The following is a 15,493-nucleotide window of genomic DNA, read 5'->3' on the forward strand; positions in this document are numbered from 1 at the left end:
AGTCTGATTGCCCTCTTTTGTGTCAATTTGGTGCAAAGCCTGCTTTCCTCCATCTAAGATCATTTCAGAGCATCTGTAGTTTCTCAGTTTTCTTCAATGAACATGTTACTTTTTTCATGAGAATAAAAATGAGCCTACATGTAAAGGTGAGTGTTGCTATGTCTCCAATCTAATGCCATCCCCACACTTGCAGAGACTATGTTAACTGTTGGGCAGGAAGAATCCACAGACCTTTCCCTGAGGTGGACCTATTGCCAGGGAGTTCTGAGGCTCAGACACTTGGAGCGTAAGTTAAAAAACAACTGCACATTAAAGACTGGCTCTGTTACCTTACTAACAGCTAACAGCTTCTGTGTAAGCTGAGTGATGAGAGTAGGGATGTAGGGGATTATGGCTTCTTGTAGGAGGGAAAAACTTCTCATGATAGCTGTAAAATACAAAAACAGCGAAAACAAACAGTTTAGTTAAATTTCAGAACAAAATAGTGATTAGGGGGAGAAAAAGCCCACTGATTCATCAACTAACATTTTAAGACCCTTAAGCAACCCCCAGTTAGCTTTCTACATTCAGAAATAATTTAAATTTCCCTTCCTTTTAAAATTAGGCCAAGGATTGGCAACAAAATTTAGCTGGGAAATACTGAGTATTTCCAGAAGGCCTAAGGCTTACAGAATTAAGAAAGGGATAATAACAACAATGAGGAGACTAAGGGGCAGGCGGCGAGGAGGAGGGGTAGAGGGCTGGCACGGGGGAGCAGCAAGTGGGGGGGAGCCGCGTCAGGTCTCTAATTCCACCTAGGAATCAGCGGCAGGGAAGGTGCAGTCCTAGCCTATGGAAACATGGCACAGCCACTGGAAACTGAAAGAGAATACCACGTACCCATCTCCCCCCAAAAAGAGAGATTAGGGACCTAAGAAAAATCCAAAAATACATATAAAGTTATGGAGGATCCGTATTTCAAAACTACTGCTCATTAACAGATGCCTAAAAACACTTGGCATGGGAGATAAATACACTATTAAGCTAAAAATGTTTGATGGCTGTTTTTGCACAAGCAGAATGGATGTTTACTAAGGAGAGCACCTACCACATGCCGGGCACAGAGGAGAGTTACCCTCTCTTGCCTCCTAAACTTCACAATGATGTTTCCTCTACCTGAGCCAAAGACTCTCCCTCCAACAAGTTAATCGCTACCTATCCCTCACCTTAGCCTGGACATCACTTCCTAGAGAAAGCCTTCCCCTGAGCTGGGTGAAGAGGGTTGGAGGATGGACTAGCGCCCTTCCTCTGGGATGGCACAGAATCCCTTCATTCACTCGTACAACAGTATTTACTGAGAAGGTGTTACATACGGGGCGCTCCTGCATACCCTAGGAACATAGCAATGAGGACCACAGACCAGTTAGCTGTCTCACAAAAATGGACATTAAATAACAGTAATGACACATCACTGTGGAGAGAGGTCTAATGCTGAAAACACACACAAATACACACATATAAACACATGCACACGCACACACACATCCCCCAGGGGTCCTGACCCAGGCCAGAGGCATCAGGGATAGTTTCTTTGAAAAGCATTTCCTATGAGTCAGACACTGTGCTAGGCTCTTGGAATGCAACAGTTATGAATATGACTAAGATTATCCCTGAAGTCAGAGCTGTCACCAAGACACTGTCCTAATGCAGCCTGGCAGATGGCTAGAGGTGCCTGTGTCCTTGGCAGCATGTCTACGAAGGCAAGATCTGTGTGGTCTATCAAGTGCACCCAGGTTTCACAACAAGACGAAGCATCACATGCCATCAATAAATGTTGTCTGAGCTGATCTGATCTTTGCCCTCAAGAAATTCAATCTAGAAAAGGAGAAAGGAGTTTGCTACTTTTTTTTTAATAAGAGGAGTTCTACATCAAGTTAGGGTAAAATTTTTTTCTGTAAACACTGTTAATACAAAACAATATCTTTCATTTTAAAACACCCAAATCTAATTCTTGGCAAACAGTATCTGGTTCACAGACTACGTAATCTGAAGTAGAACTCAGAGTGCTCACCCCTGTAAACTGAGATTAGATACTTATGGTCTGTACACCAGGGAAACGGCCTACCTTTCATAATATATTCATTTTCTGAAGAGCCAGGAAGTGTGAGAGCTTTGAAAAGGTTTGTTAGCAGAATCTCAACAAACGGTGCGATTTCTGCAGCTGTAAAGCTATAGATGAAAAAACAGCTTTCAGTCACTACCAACTCTTGAGCTTGTCACTTTGGAATATCCTTGTCAACTACTAAATCACACTTCTTGGCATAAAACCGAGCCAAGTCCCACCACTGACAATCAGTAGACAGCTTAGGAAGATAGTTTTTTATATGTGTTCATGTTAAGTTCCTAAAAAGGCACATCTGGGACCAAACACAATTAAACAAACCAACAACCAGGCAAACCCAACACCATCTAAGGTTGGGAAGGCCATCCCTGCTTCCTAGCTATCGCCATCGAGAACAGAACTCAAGCTCTCAGGGGTCTCAGTCATCTACTGTTCCCAGAAGTGGAGCAGCTTCAGAACTGTTTTTCTGCATCAGTTCTGGGCCTGAAGACAGGTACTGGCTTGACTCATTTCAAAGGATGTCCTTTTAACCGTTAACTGGCCACTGAGAGTGTCTGTGCTTCAAGTTCTTGATGAAGAAAGAACCTAGAACTGTTTTCCATCTCTTACCCAAAGCTCAGTTTCAAGAATAACTGTTGAAGAATGGACTGAAAGACACACAGACTGTCCACCCCTCCACATCTTTCCTTGGATCAGGCCAGAAGAGCGACACTCTTGGAATCTAGAGAATTACTTTCACTCAGCTGTGTCATATCTCAGCACTGAGTAAGATGACAAAAACAGCCAGGTGAAGATAACTGTTGCATGATGTTGCTAAGAACACTGCTATTACAAAGTATTTCCTTAATCAGGGCCCACTTCTGAGATACCTTCTGAGTAACTGTTTTAATTTTAATCTCACGGACATTGTGAAAATTTTAACTCACCAAGTTTCCCTCTTTGCCTTGGTTGTTAGGAGACTCCACACATAAAATTCAAGAGTTTCTTTAACTACTGTACAGGATCCTCTGACACATTTCTATTTATTAATCTCACCTCAGTTATTTGCCTTTGTTTCAATTTCCTCTATTTAACTTTATTGTCCTAATGTATCTATTTTGGCCTGCTGCCTCAAATTCTTTTGGAATGAGACATAGTATAAATTAGTAAAAAGTACACATTTATTTTTCTAACTACTAATGAAATTATAAATATATTCAGAGATATCTCTCACCAGTATAGAACAGTCCCTACTCCAAGCTGAAAAAATATAAATTGCTTAGAATCCAATACTTACAGAGTGGTGTTGTTAGGCCCCCTCATAGTAAACAGCCTCTCAAGAGCATGTGCTGCGTAAGTATGAACAACTATACTTTCAGCTTGAAGATGATTAATCAAGAGAGGAATAGAGACTAAAAGATGCTCTTTTGGTACCTGAAAAATACAATAATATATATGTTCTAACTCAATGATGCTATCTTTGAGTAAAAGAAAACTGAAAGAGAAGAACTTGCTGATTCTAAAAAGTATGTTTTTTTCAGCTGTTACAAAGGGAGCTGACATGGTTCAGAAATCAAAACTTCTACCTCCACACAATGGTTCAATTCACATTCACTTTTCTAATTCTCTTTCTCTGAGCATAAAACTATGATTAGGGTAAAATCTTACAGATAAAGGAACACACCATAAAATAACAACATCATAGAGAAGCAGACTAAGATTTCATTAATCTTAAGAACTATATTTTTCACTAGCATATATTTCTTGGAAAAGTCATTCAAACTCTTTGTGCCTCACTTTCTCTTCTAAAAAAAGGGGGGGGGGCAAAAGAATACTAATCTTCATTAAAAACCTCTAAAAATTTAGAATACCCATTAGTCTTTAAAATAGAACAGCTTCACAAGGTTGCGTGTAACCTTGGTAAACACCTGCCAAAGACACATAAAAGTTGTAAATCAAGAAATTAAAGAATCAGCCACAGGAAATAAACCAAGAAATTAAAGAATCAGCCACAGGAAATAAACTGTGGCATATTCTTACGATGGAATACCACACAGCTATTAAAAAATGAACCATAACACATCTACTAAAGTGATAACTCTCAAAAACAATGTTAAGCACAAAAAAAATGTGTAGACCAATACTTATAGACTGATATTTATATAAATAAAAATTTTAAACTTATAAAATAGTATGGAATTTTTATGGAAACAGATATATAGTAAAACCATAAATAAACACTTATATGGGTATAAAGCAGACTACATTCATTGCAGTAATTACCTCTGGGGAGAAGGAGAATAGAGAGAGAGTGCCCAGGGTGCCTCCATTGTATATGTACGTTTAAGTAATTATGGCCTGGAGTTAAGATTTGTGGTGGTTATATGAATATCATTCTATTATTCTCTGTTCTTACTTATATGTTTAAAATAATTTGCAAGATGGCAGCACTATAATATGGTAGAGTGTCAGAGGAATAAGATGACTTTGCATGTTTTGTTTTCTGTCTCACTAAAACTGAAGTGACAAAGTGTTAAGAATCAAAAGGATCGGGCCGGCCCCGTGGCTTAGCGGTTAAGTGCGCGCGCTCTGCTGCTGGCGGCCCGGGTTCGCATCCCGGGCGCGCACCGACGCACTGCTTCTCTGGCCATGCTGAGGCCACGTCCCACGTACAGCAACTAGAAAGATGTGCAGCTATGACATACAACTATCTACTGGGGCTTTGGGGGGAAAAAATAAATAAATAAAATCTTAAAAAAAAAAAAGAATCAAAAGGATCATATAACTCAATAGGAAAAAAACAAACAATCCAATTAAAAAATGGGCAGAGAATCTGAATGGACATTTTTCCATAGAAGACATACAGATGGCCAACAGGTACATGAAAAGGTACCTGTCAGGGTACTAATCTCAGGGTAAATAATGTCATCACTAATAATCAGGGAAATGCAAATCAAAACCAAAATGAGGTATCACCTCATACCTGTTAGAATGGCTATCATTAAAAAGATAAGAAATTTAAGTGTTGGCGAGGATATGGAGAAAAGGGAACCCTTGTGCACTGTTGGTGGAAATGTAAATTAGTGCGGCCACTATGGAAAACAGTATGGAGGTTCTCAAAAAATTAAAAATAGAACTACCACATAATTGAGCAATTCTACTTCTGGGTATTTATCCAAAGGAAACAAAAACACTAACTCAAAAAGATATCTGCAGCCCCAAGTTCACAGCAACATTGTTAACAATGGCCAAGACATGGAAGCAACCTAAGTGTTTACCGATGGATGAATGGATAAAGAAAATGTGCTATGTGTATACACAGACACAGTGGAATATTATTCAGCCATAAAAAAAGGAAATCTTGCCATTTGTGACAAGATGGATGGACCCTGAGGGCATCATGCTAAGTGAAATAAGTCAGACAGAGAAAAGACAAATACCAAACGTTCTCTTATATGTTGAATCTAAAACAAAACAAAAAACAAAAAACTGAGCTCAATGATACAGAGAACAGATTGGTGGTTTCCAGAAGTGTGAGGTGGGGAGTGGGCAAAATGGTTGAAGATGGTCAAAAGGTACATACTTCCACTTATAAAATAAGTAAGTCATGGAGATGTAATGTACCGTACGGTGACTATAGTTAATAATATTATGTTACCTATTAAAGTTGCTAATAGAGTAGGTCTTAAAGTTCTCATCACAAGACAATTTTTGTAACTATGTATGGTGCTGGGTGTTAACTAGACTTACTATGTTGATCATTTCACAATATATACAAATATTGAATCATTATGTTGTATACCTGAAACTAATGTTGTATGTCAATTACATCTCAATTAAAAACAAAAAGAGAGAGATGCAGGAACCGGGTCTCCCCTCTCTGGGAGCGTCTGCTTACTGACAAGCATGAGGTGGTGGAATTTCTCTTTATTCTCTTTGCCGAGACCTAATAATTGAATGTCTGTAAGTCAAATGAGGTGAGATTACAACCCAGGCATTAAGATTGTACTTGGCAAATAGTAAATACTTAGGTAAATGTTAGCTACACTAATACTTCCTCCATCACAGGTAACTGTCAAAAGGGCATTCTGCCCTGAAGTAGGTAGAGCTGACTGAAGCGATCTGTCCTCCCTGTGGGTCAACTGTTAATAAATTTCTCTGTTGAGATCTTCAAACAGACAATAACAGATAACTTAATGGTGGAGTGGATGGTTTAAAATTGCCCACTGTCTTTCCAACATAAGAAACAGAGTGCTCCTGCATGAAGAGCAGCCCCAGGTATGGTCTGTTTTCCTTTCTCGTCCAGGTACTGATGGGCTGGAGTCTGGACATGATCGATCAAAAGGGGGACTAAGGGGCCGACCTGGTGGCATAGTGGTTAAGTTCACGCACTCCGATTCAGCGGCCCAGGGTTCGCAGGTTCAGATCACGGGCACGGACCAACGCACTGCTTATCAAGTCATGCTGTGGCAGGGTCCCCCATATCAAGTAGAGGAAAATGGGCACGGATGTTAGCCCAGGGCCAATCTTCTTCAGCAAAGAGAGGATTGACAACAGATGTTAGCTCAGGGCTAATCTTGCTCAAAAAAAAGGGGGGAGTTTTATATAGGGGAATTTATGGTTGTAAAATTAATTTAAATACTTTAGGATCCACAAATTCTTATTCAGAGTCCAAACTATTTGGAAAATATATGAATCAACCAATGAAAAATTTTAAGAATATTTTGTTTGACTTTGAACACGTTTGGGGAGCTGCCGTGAAGAACTTTAACAAAGAAAGGGTTGTGACTAACAGACGGAGTCACTGACTAGAGGGGGCTGACCCAGAGTCTCCGTGAACTCGTTGGACTGACTGTTACCTTCCAGTCCTGTGGAATGAAGACGAGAGATCACGTCTAGGACACATAAAGCCAGAGCAGTGGTTTGTTGGTTAGGGTGCAAGCATTCTGCACTGGAGAGTTGCAGGAAATAAATTTGTCTTCTGTCATTAAAAAAAAGAATCAGAAGAAAACTACATGTTTTCTAAAAGTTAAGAAAAGACCAACAATCAAATAGAAATATGGGCAAAAGAGTATGATTAGATAGTCCACAGAAAAGAAATTAAAATGGCCCTTTAAATGGAAAGATATGCAACTGAACTCAAAATAAGAGAAATGCAAATTGAAACTGCAGTCAGGTACCATTGCACATCTATAGATTGGCAAAATTCCAATGCACTCTATTGGGGAAACAGGCACTATCATTCAATTTTTAAAGAAATGCAACAGATACAACCCCTATGGAAGGGAATTTGGCAGAATCTAGCAAAATTATATGTGTGTTTACCTTCTAATTTGGCAATCCTACTAGCAATCTATCTCAAAGTTACAAGTAGGCAAAAATACTAAGTGACATATACACAAGGCTATTAAAAGTATTATTTAAAATAATTAGTATTATTTAAAAGAGTGAAAAATAGAAAACATCAAGAATATCTTTATACGGGGAGACTGGATGAGAAAACCATGGGAGAGCCACCTAATGGAGTACCACACTATTTAAAAAAAAAAGGAGGAATATATACTACTAGGGAATAACATCCAGGATTTATTAAGTGAAAAAGTAAGGTGAAAAACAGTGTGTTTTGTATACTCTCTGTGTAGAAGGAAGGGAAATATAAATATACATAGGATAGGTATTAGGTTATATTTTCAAAAATAAATAATAGAAACATAAATCAAAACTCGATAAAGAATGCTTACCTTTAGAGAGAGGGAAGGGACAGGGATGAAACCTAGACCTTGCACATGCACCTTGCTTTTCACTGTCTGACTTTGGAGGCATATAAAGTAAACTTTCTCATGCCCCCCCAAAATAAAAACAAAACGAACCCACAAACAAATGAACCTAACGGTCTACCTAGTGGCAAAAATGCACAAAGAATAATTTAAAGTTGCTCTAAATATAGTATTTTTGTGTGTGAGATCAGCCCTGTGCTAACATCTGCCAATCCTCCTCCTTTTTTTTTTTCTTTTGCTGAGGAAGACTGGCCCTGGACTAACATCCGTGCCCATCTTCCTCCACTTTACATGGGATGCCACCACAGCATGGCTTGCCAAGAGGTGTGTCAGTGCGCGCCCGGGATCCGAACCTGTGAGCCCTGGGCCACCGCAGCGGAGCACGCGCGCTTAACTGCTTGTGCCACCAGACTGGCCCTAAATATAGTATTTTTTGACTAGACATACTTAATAGGATATTCTAAGGATATAAAAACCACAAAGAAATCAAACTGTTTTCAGCAGCATTACTTTAATAATAATATTGGTATTGTTATTTATTTCCTGGCTCTCTCTTGTGAAAAAGCCTAGAACTAATAACAACTCATTAGCATTAACCCTAGCACCTAGATTATGGTCTTTAAATAACATTTCCTACCTTCAAGAGGTGGCTAACTCAGGTCTGGGGCATGAAATGTACATGATGAACCTGGTACATTTTGTAATGTATGAAAGAAGGGAAGCTATTAAAGGCTACTAAGTTTATGTCAAGAGGACACAGGAATCTACCAGCCAAAGATGGAACTAGAATGTCAAAAAAACTCTCATTTGTCATCTTTGGAGGTTGGTAAGGTACTAACTCATTACCCTGAAAACTGATTCAAGGGAAAACCCCACAAACATTTATCCTGCTTTTCCCATACAAACTGGTAATTAAATCATCTATGAGACAGAGGTGGTGGTCGCACAAAAGAATGAATACACATAGAAACCAAACCACTTAAGTGTACATTCTAAAATGGTGCATTTTATATTAAGTATAAAGTATATTTCAATTAAAAAACATGTCAATGATAGGAAATTCTTCTTCACCTGAATCCACTGATAACTCTTAACATCACTAAAAGTGGACAACCAGACACTGAGTATGTCCTAATGAAATGAAACAAAGTACACCTATGACAAATTCTTGCCACCCCCCCAACCCCGGAATCAAAATCTAATCGAACCCCCTAGATTTATCAATTTTGAAATACAAGGAATAGAGGAACAAGATAAAATGACACTTTTGAAACAAATGTGGAAAATTAAACATGGTCTGGAATTATATACTCAAGAGTTACTGTTAATTTTATTAGATGTGGATATCAAATAAGACTGCACAGTAAAAGGGAAGAGACGTTGGTATACAATAAAACTCTTAAGAGATTAAATGGCATGTAACATATAAATGAAAAGCTACTTACTTGATTCCTAAAAATCATAATGTATTTGATACCATCAGCTTTAAGAACAGGAAATTCATTCACTATTAAAAAAATAAAAAGTCATAGTTATTTAAGTGCTAAGGACTGTTACTCCCGAACTGGTGATAACATTATCAGATTTTTAAAACAAGGTTTTGGTAACCAAAATGTCAAGTAATTGAGGCTTAGTTAATTATATAATGATCTACCATGTAGCTAGTAATTCTAGTAAGATTATAATTTATTTTTTCCCCTTACCTTTAAGTTTCATTACAAATAAACAAGTATTACTTATATAACTGAATAAAAATGATTTTGACCATGAACTAATGACCATATCACCTTCTTCCCAGAATTGAAGCTATTCTGAATCAACAGCGGATCTCTGGCTAGGATTTGCTTTCAACTGCTCTAGCGATGGGAAAATAAATTAGTGAAAGGAATAGAATATTGGCCAATTGTTACAAATTCTTGAAGCTGGATGATGGTAACATGAAGTTCATTATAATATTCTCCCTTTTAGTGTACTTAAATTTTCCATACAAAAAGTTTTAAAAAAGGGGATGGATATATACACATGTTCATAAACATAGGAAATTGTCCTTAATATTTATCAGTTTTGAGTACTTTAAACTTACTTCAATTTTTAAGATTTCATTTTTCAAATGAGAAGGAAAAGAAAACCAAAGTGTAATTCCCAGACTGTATACCAGGATAACAAAGCTGAGTTACAATTCAGTCTTACTTGTTCCTGTTTTCCTTATACACAAGAAACGTTTTCTTTATAGAAAATTAATTTCATCTAGGCAAGATTTGGAGCAACCCCTCGAGATTTTATTCAATAAAAGAAATAACTCCAGCAAGGAGAGGAGCCAGTTTCTTGAGGATCATGGTGAGTCAGAGCCCTATTATGACTTTTGCTATAACGTTACTTATTTTGTAGTATAAAATAACAATGCAAATAAAAATTGCAGGTATAGTAAGTTGTATAAAAAGAATTTCACAAAACTCACCATTAGCTGATTTTAAATCAGGGAGAATGTGATTTACAAAGAACTCAGTCAGGTTTACAAGTTCATTTGCTTGTGTAATTCCATGCTGGAAAAAACAAATTTGTAACAGGGTAAAATAACATGAAATTCCTGTATATATCTACCACATTGGAAACTTAAGCAACTTTAGAAAACCAGGTTAAAAATGGAGACAAGGGGCCAGCCTGGTGGCATAGTGGTTAAGCTCACGCGCTCCACTCCAGCGGCCCAGGATTTGCAGGTTCGGATGCCAGGCGTGGACCTACACACTGCTTATCAAGCCGTGCTGTGGCAGGTGTCCCACATATAAAGCAGAGGAAGGTGGGCACAGGTGTTAGCCCAGGACCAATCTTCCTCAGCAAAAAGAGGAAGACTGGCAATGGATGTTAGCTCAGGGCTAATCTTCCTCACCAAAAAAAAGAGATGAATGCTTCAAAACACAAACTGCTTAAATATAAAACAAGACTATTTTAATAGATCATAAAGAAATTTCCCTAAATTAAAGAACAGCTAAATTTAAATTTAGCACATTTTCTACACTGAGTCTCAGCTAAGGTAACAAGTGTGGCATCTGTCAATTTTTGGGCCATAAGGAACTTAAGCCCTTAATACATCAACATAAAGTCATCTTTGGAGATTATATGAATTCTAATCAGAATAGGTTATCTAGCAGAGTAGACTGTATCATCAAAAATATATTACTTCTTTTTGACTTCTGTGGATACTGACAAATCTGTTTTAGAAACAAAACTATACTGAAAAGAGTCACCTTCTGTGTTTGAGCTTTCGATGCCAAAGAAGTCACTAGGTAAATGGCTGCATCTTTGTGTTTCCAGTTGACGGATGGATTTTTTGCATATTCTTGCAGCATGGAATTAACATAACCAGAGAAGATTCCTGTCACGGGTCCCTCAAAAAATTTGCATAATCCTCGTACTAGATCACAAGCAGCCCTGCGTCTAGTATCAATATCTAGAAAATCAAAGGGAAATACATCATGGGAGAAAGAAACAACCACCAACCAACTGATCAAGTTTATAAGTCAACAAACTGCCATCTGATAGCTGTCAGCACTTAAAAAATAAAAAGAACTTTGTTTTCAAAAGAAATACAAAATGAGAATGAAACTAAAAAGGACATAGTAGAATCAAAACACTAGTAAGTATATAAAAAAAGAGAAGACAAATGATTCAACTTTTGATACTTTGATATAGCTCGTAAGAGCTACTTTAGAAGGTGTACAACTTCAAGAAGGAAAACAGTTCTTCAATGAAAGCCAGTTGAAATGACACACTTATTCCAACTCCCACTCCTCCCATATTTACTAGAAAGAGAGCAACCTTAAAACTGGCTTGCTAAGAGACTAACGGTAAAAACCCAAAATACATACCAGATCCTTCCAAATCTCTTCTTATGTACTCCTCAGAATTATCTTCAAAGGCTTCTTCATCAGCAGCTACAAAGAGAATTGAGATTTCAGATAACTCCTCAAAAGATACAAGTCATTATACTTTTACAGCTGAGTATGCAGAAGAGTATGCAGAACTGCCATGTTTTACAGCAAAGTGTTCTTTCTCAAAAAATGACTACCTCATATACTCTGAATCATTACTTAGAGCAGCAAATACTACCCTGAAAGGTTAGGTAATAGGTAATGCACACATCTGTGATATAGGTTCCCTTGTTCTAATATGACAGGGTCCCCAGAATTGGACTTCACTATCAACTTTGAAAAGTGAGTGTTGGGGACCAATCTAGTGATGCCAGCTTTTTATTTTGCCAAATAAGGACATTAAAAAAAACAACCTAACACCTATAATCATCATTATTTCATAAAAGTCATTTCAATACCAAAAAAGAGTAGGACGGACAATATCAGAATAAAGATCGGTCCTTCAAATATAGTTTTATGAAAACACAAAAGGAAATAAAACTTCGCATTGTATTGTCCTTTATTTCCTAATTTTGTTCCAGACTGATAATTTGAGAACCACTGATCTACTGACTGCTCTGACACAGAACACAATTCCTTCCACATTTACTACTTGCTCTTCCCAACTGTAAGAAGGAAAGACATTTTGTATATAAACACAGACCCTTAGGACTATCTTAACCTTAAGCACAAACTAAGTGGGCTTCTTTCAACGTATTTAGAAGTTTTCAATCACTCCTAGTTTCAAGTCAACTGTTTAAAAACAGCTATTTGCCTTGGTGAAATATTAAATCAAACAAAACCAAATTCTTTCCCTAAGTTGAGATCCTGGATAGTTTACTTTCTTCTCAATATAACAGAATTTTTTAGTCTTATTCAATATTTCCATGAAAAAGTCTCCACAGTACACAACAAAGCTCATCACAGTAGCACTCATTTCATACATGCCTTTTATACCACATCTTTGTCTTAGTTTAGAAAATAGGCAATAAATGGGCTACAAGAAGTTTTATTTAGCAATAAAAAAAAATCAGATTGAACATGTTATGAGAAAGCTTTACATTTTGCCATAATTACCTCTAAATTCCATGTTAGGCACAATAACCTTTTCACAGATACTTGTCAGCGTGTTCTGGTCTTCAAACAGATTTTTATAGTGAGGTCTCTCACAAACTGAAGCCAGAAACTGAATTGCATTACTTACTAACTGGAATAAAACACAAAAATAAGCATATTTTTAAAAGCAAAACTCAATCGCTTATTTCTTGGAGGAGGTAGGGAGGGAATGTCTTAATTATTTGTCTCTACCATCATCTTACCAAGTCATATTTAACCTCTTGACCTGTTGTAACTAGTAAATTCCAGATGGCTGTGACAAAACGAGGCAGGTACCGCTGAAATTCTTCATCATACTTTTGTGCATAGAGGGCAGCATTATCACAAATCTGGGATTTCAAGAGCTCCAACAAGCCTGCTTCCTCTTCATCCTCACATAAGACAAAACAGAAAACTCAAATATATAACTTCAATGCCACCATAAATAGAGAGCAGCTGTAATTTACCTGAACTCTTTAAAAAATTTAAATCCAATCAAGTGAGATTTATACCCGGGACACAGGAATGGTTCAACATCCACAAATCAATCAACGTGATATACCATATTAACAAAATGAGGAATAAAAACCATATGATCATCTCAATAGATGCAGAGAAAGCTTATGACAAGATCCAACATCCATTTATGATAAAAACTCTCAACAAAATGGGTATAGAAGGAAAGTACCTTAACATAATAAAGGCCATATATGACAAACCCACAGCCAACATCATACTCAATGGGGAAAAACTGAAAGCCATCCCTCTGAAAACAGGGACAAGACAAGGGTGCCCACTCTCACCACTCTTATTCAACACAGTACTGGAGATTTTGGCCAGAGCAATTAGGCAAGAAAAAGGAATAAAAGGAATCCAAATAGGCAACGAAGAAGTGAAACTCTCGCTGTTTGCAGATGACATGATTTTATATATAGAAAACCCTAAAGAATCCATTGGAAAACTATTACAAATAATCAACAACTACAGCAAAGTCGCAGGGTACAAAATCAGTCTATAAAAATCAGTTGCATTTCTGTATGCTAATAACGAACTAACAGACAGCTCAAAATGATAATACCATTTACAATTGCATCAAAAACAATAAAGTATCTAGGAATAAATCTTACCAAGGAGGTGAAAGACCTATACAATGAAAACTACAAGACATTATTGAAAGAAATTGATAATGACATAAAGAATGGAAAGATATGCCATGCACATGGATTGGAAGAATAAACATAGTTAAAATGTCTGTATTACCTAAAGCAATCTACAGATTCAGCGCAATCCCAATCAGAATCCCAATGACATTCTTCACAGAAATAGAAAAAAGAATACTAAAATTCATATGGGGCAACAAAAGACCCCGAATAGCTAAAGCAATCCTAAGAAAAAAGAAGAAAGCTGGGGGCGTCACAATCCCTGACTTCAAAACATACTACAAAGCAATAGTAATCAAAACAGTATGGTACCAGTATAAAAACAGACACACAGATCAATGGAACAGAATTGAAAGCCCAGAAATAAAACCACACATATACAGATAGCTAATTTTTGACAAAGGAGCTAAGAACATACAATGGAGAAAGGAAAGTCTCTTCAATAAATGGTTTTGGGAAAAATGGACAGCCACACGCAAAAGAATGAAAGTGGACCATCTGCTATCGCCATTCACAAAAATTAACTCAAAATGGATCAAAGACCTGAAGGTGAGACCTGAAACTATAAAACTCATAGAAGAAAATATGGGCAATACACTATTTGACATTGGTCATAAAGGAATCTTTTCGGATGACATGCCTACCCAGACTAGGGAAACTAAAGAAAAAATAAGCAAGTGGGACTTCATCAGATTAAAGAGCTTCTACAAGACAAACGAAACCAGGATCAAAATGAATAGACAACCCACCAGCTGGGAGAAAATATTTGCAAAACATATATCTGACGAGGGGTTAATCTCCGTAATATACAAAGAACTCACACAACTGAATAACAAAAAAACAAACAACTCAATCAAAAAATGGGCAGAGGAAATGAACAGACACTTCTCCTAAGAAGACATACAGATGGCCAATAGGCACATGAAAAGATGTTCAACATCACTAATCATCAGGGAAATGCAAATCAAAACAACACTGAGATATCACCTCATGCCCATTAGAATGGCTATAATCACCAAGACAAACAACAACAAATGTTGGAGAGGATGTGGAGAAACAGGAACCCTCATACACAGCTGGTGGGAATGCAAACTGGTGCAGCCTCTATGGAAAATGGTATGGAGATTCCTCAAAAAGTTAAAAATAGAAATACCCTATGATCCAGCTATCCCACTACTGGGAATCTATCCAACGAATCTGAAATCAACAATCCAAAAAGGCTTATGCACCCCTATGTTCATTGCAGCGTTATTCAATATAGCCAAGAAGTGGAAGCAACCCAAGTGTCCCTCGACTGATGATTGGATCAAGAAAATGTGGTATATGGGCCGGCCCTGTGGCTTGGTGGTTAAGTGTGCGCGCTGCGATGCTGGTGGCCCGGGTTCGGATCCCGGGTGCGCATCGAGGCACCGCTTCTCCGTTCATCCTGAGGCCGAGTCCCACATACAGCAACTAGAAGGATGTGCAGCTACG

At 37.6% G+C, this 15,493-nt stretch overlaps 1 protein-coding gene across 1 annotated transcript in view; it reads right to left on the minus strand.

Moving 5' to 3' along the window:
* Nucleotides 1-15,493, minus strand: part of CSE1L (chromosome segregation 1 like) — a 46,059-nt gene that overhangs the window by 7,540 nt on the left and 23,026 nt on the right. The window contains exons 9-17 of the mRNA XM_004430292.3: nucleotides 13,085-13,252; nucleotides 12,843-12,972; nucleotides 11,724-11,789; nucleotides 11,103-11,305; nucleotides 10,316-10,400; nucleotides 9,303-9,364; nucleotides 3,378-3,514; nucleotides 2,105-2,208; nucleotides 330-427 (exon numbers count right to left, since the gene is read on the minus strand). Of these exons, the coding sequence (XP_004430349.1) occupies nucleotides 330-427; nucleotides 2,105-2,208; nucleotides 3,378-3,514; nucleotides 9,303-9,364; nucleotides 10,316-10,400; nucleotides 11,103-11,305; nucleotides 11,724-11,789; nucleotides 12,843-12,972; nucleotides 13,085-13,252 (1,053 nt within the window). The remainder of the gene's footprint in view (nucleotides 1-329; nucleotides 428-2,104; nucleotides 2,209-3,377; nucleotides 3,515-9,302; nucleotides 9,365-10,315; nucleotides 10,401-11,102; nucleotides 11,306-11,723; nucleotides 11,790-12,842; nucleotides 12,973-13,084; nucleotides 13,253-15,493) is intronic.

The sequence above is a fragment of the Ceratotherium simum genome, chromosome 21 (assembly GCF_057802395.1).
Source record: "Ceratotherium simum simum isolate JZ-2026a chromosome 21, ASM5780239v1, whole genome shotgun sequence".
Taxonomy (NCBI): domain Eukaryota; kingdom Metazoa; phylum Chordata; class Mammalia; order Perissodactyla; family Rhinocerotidae; genus Ceratotherium; species Ceratotherium simum.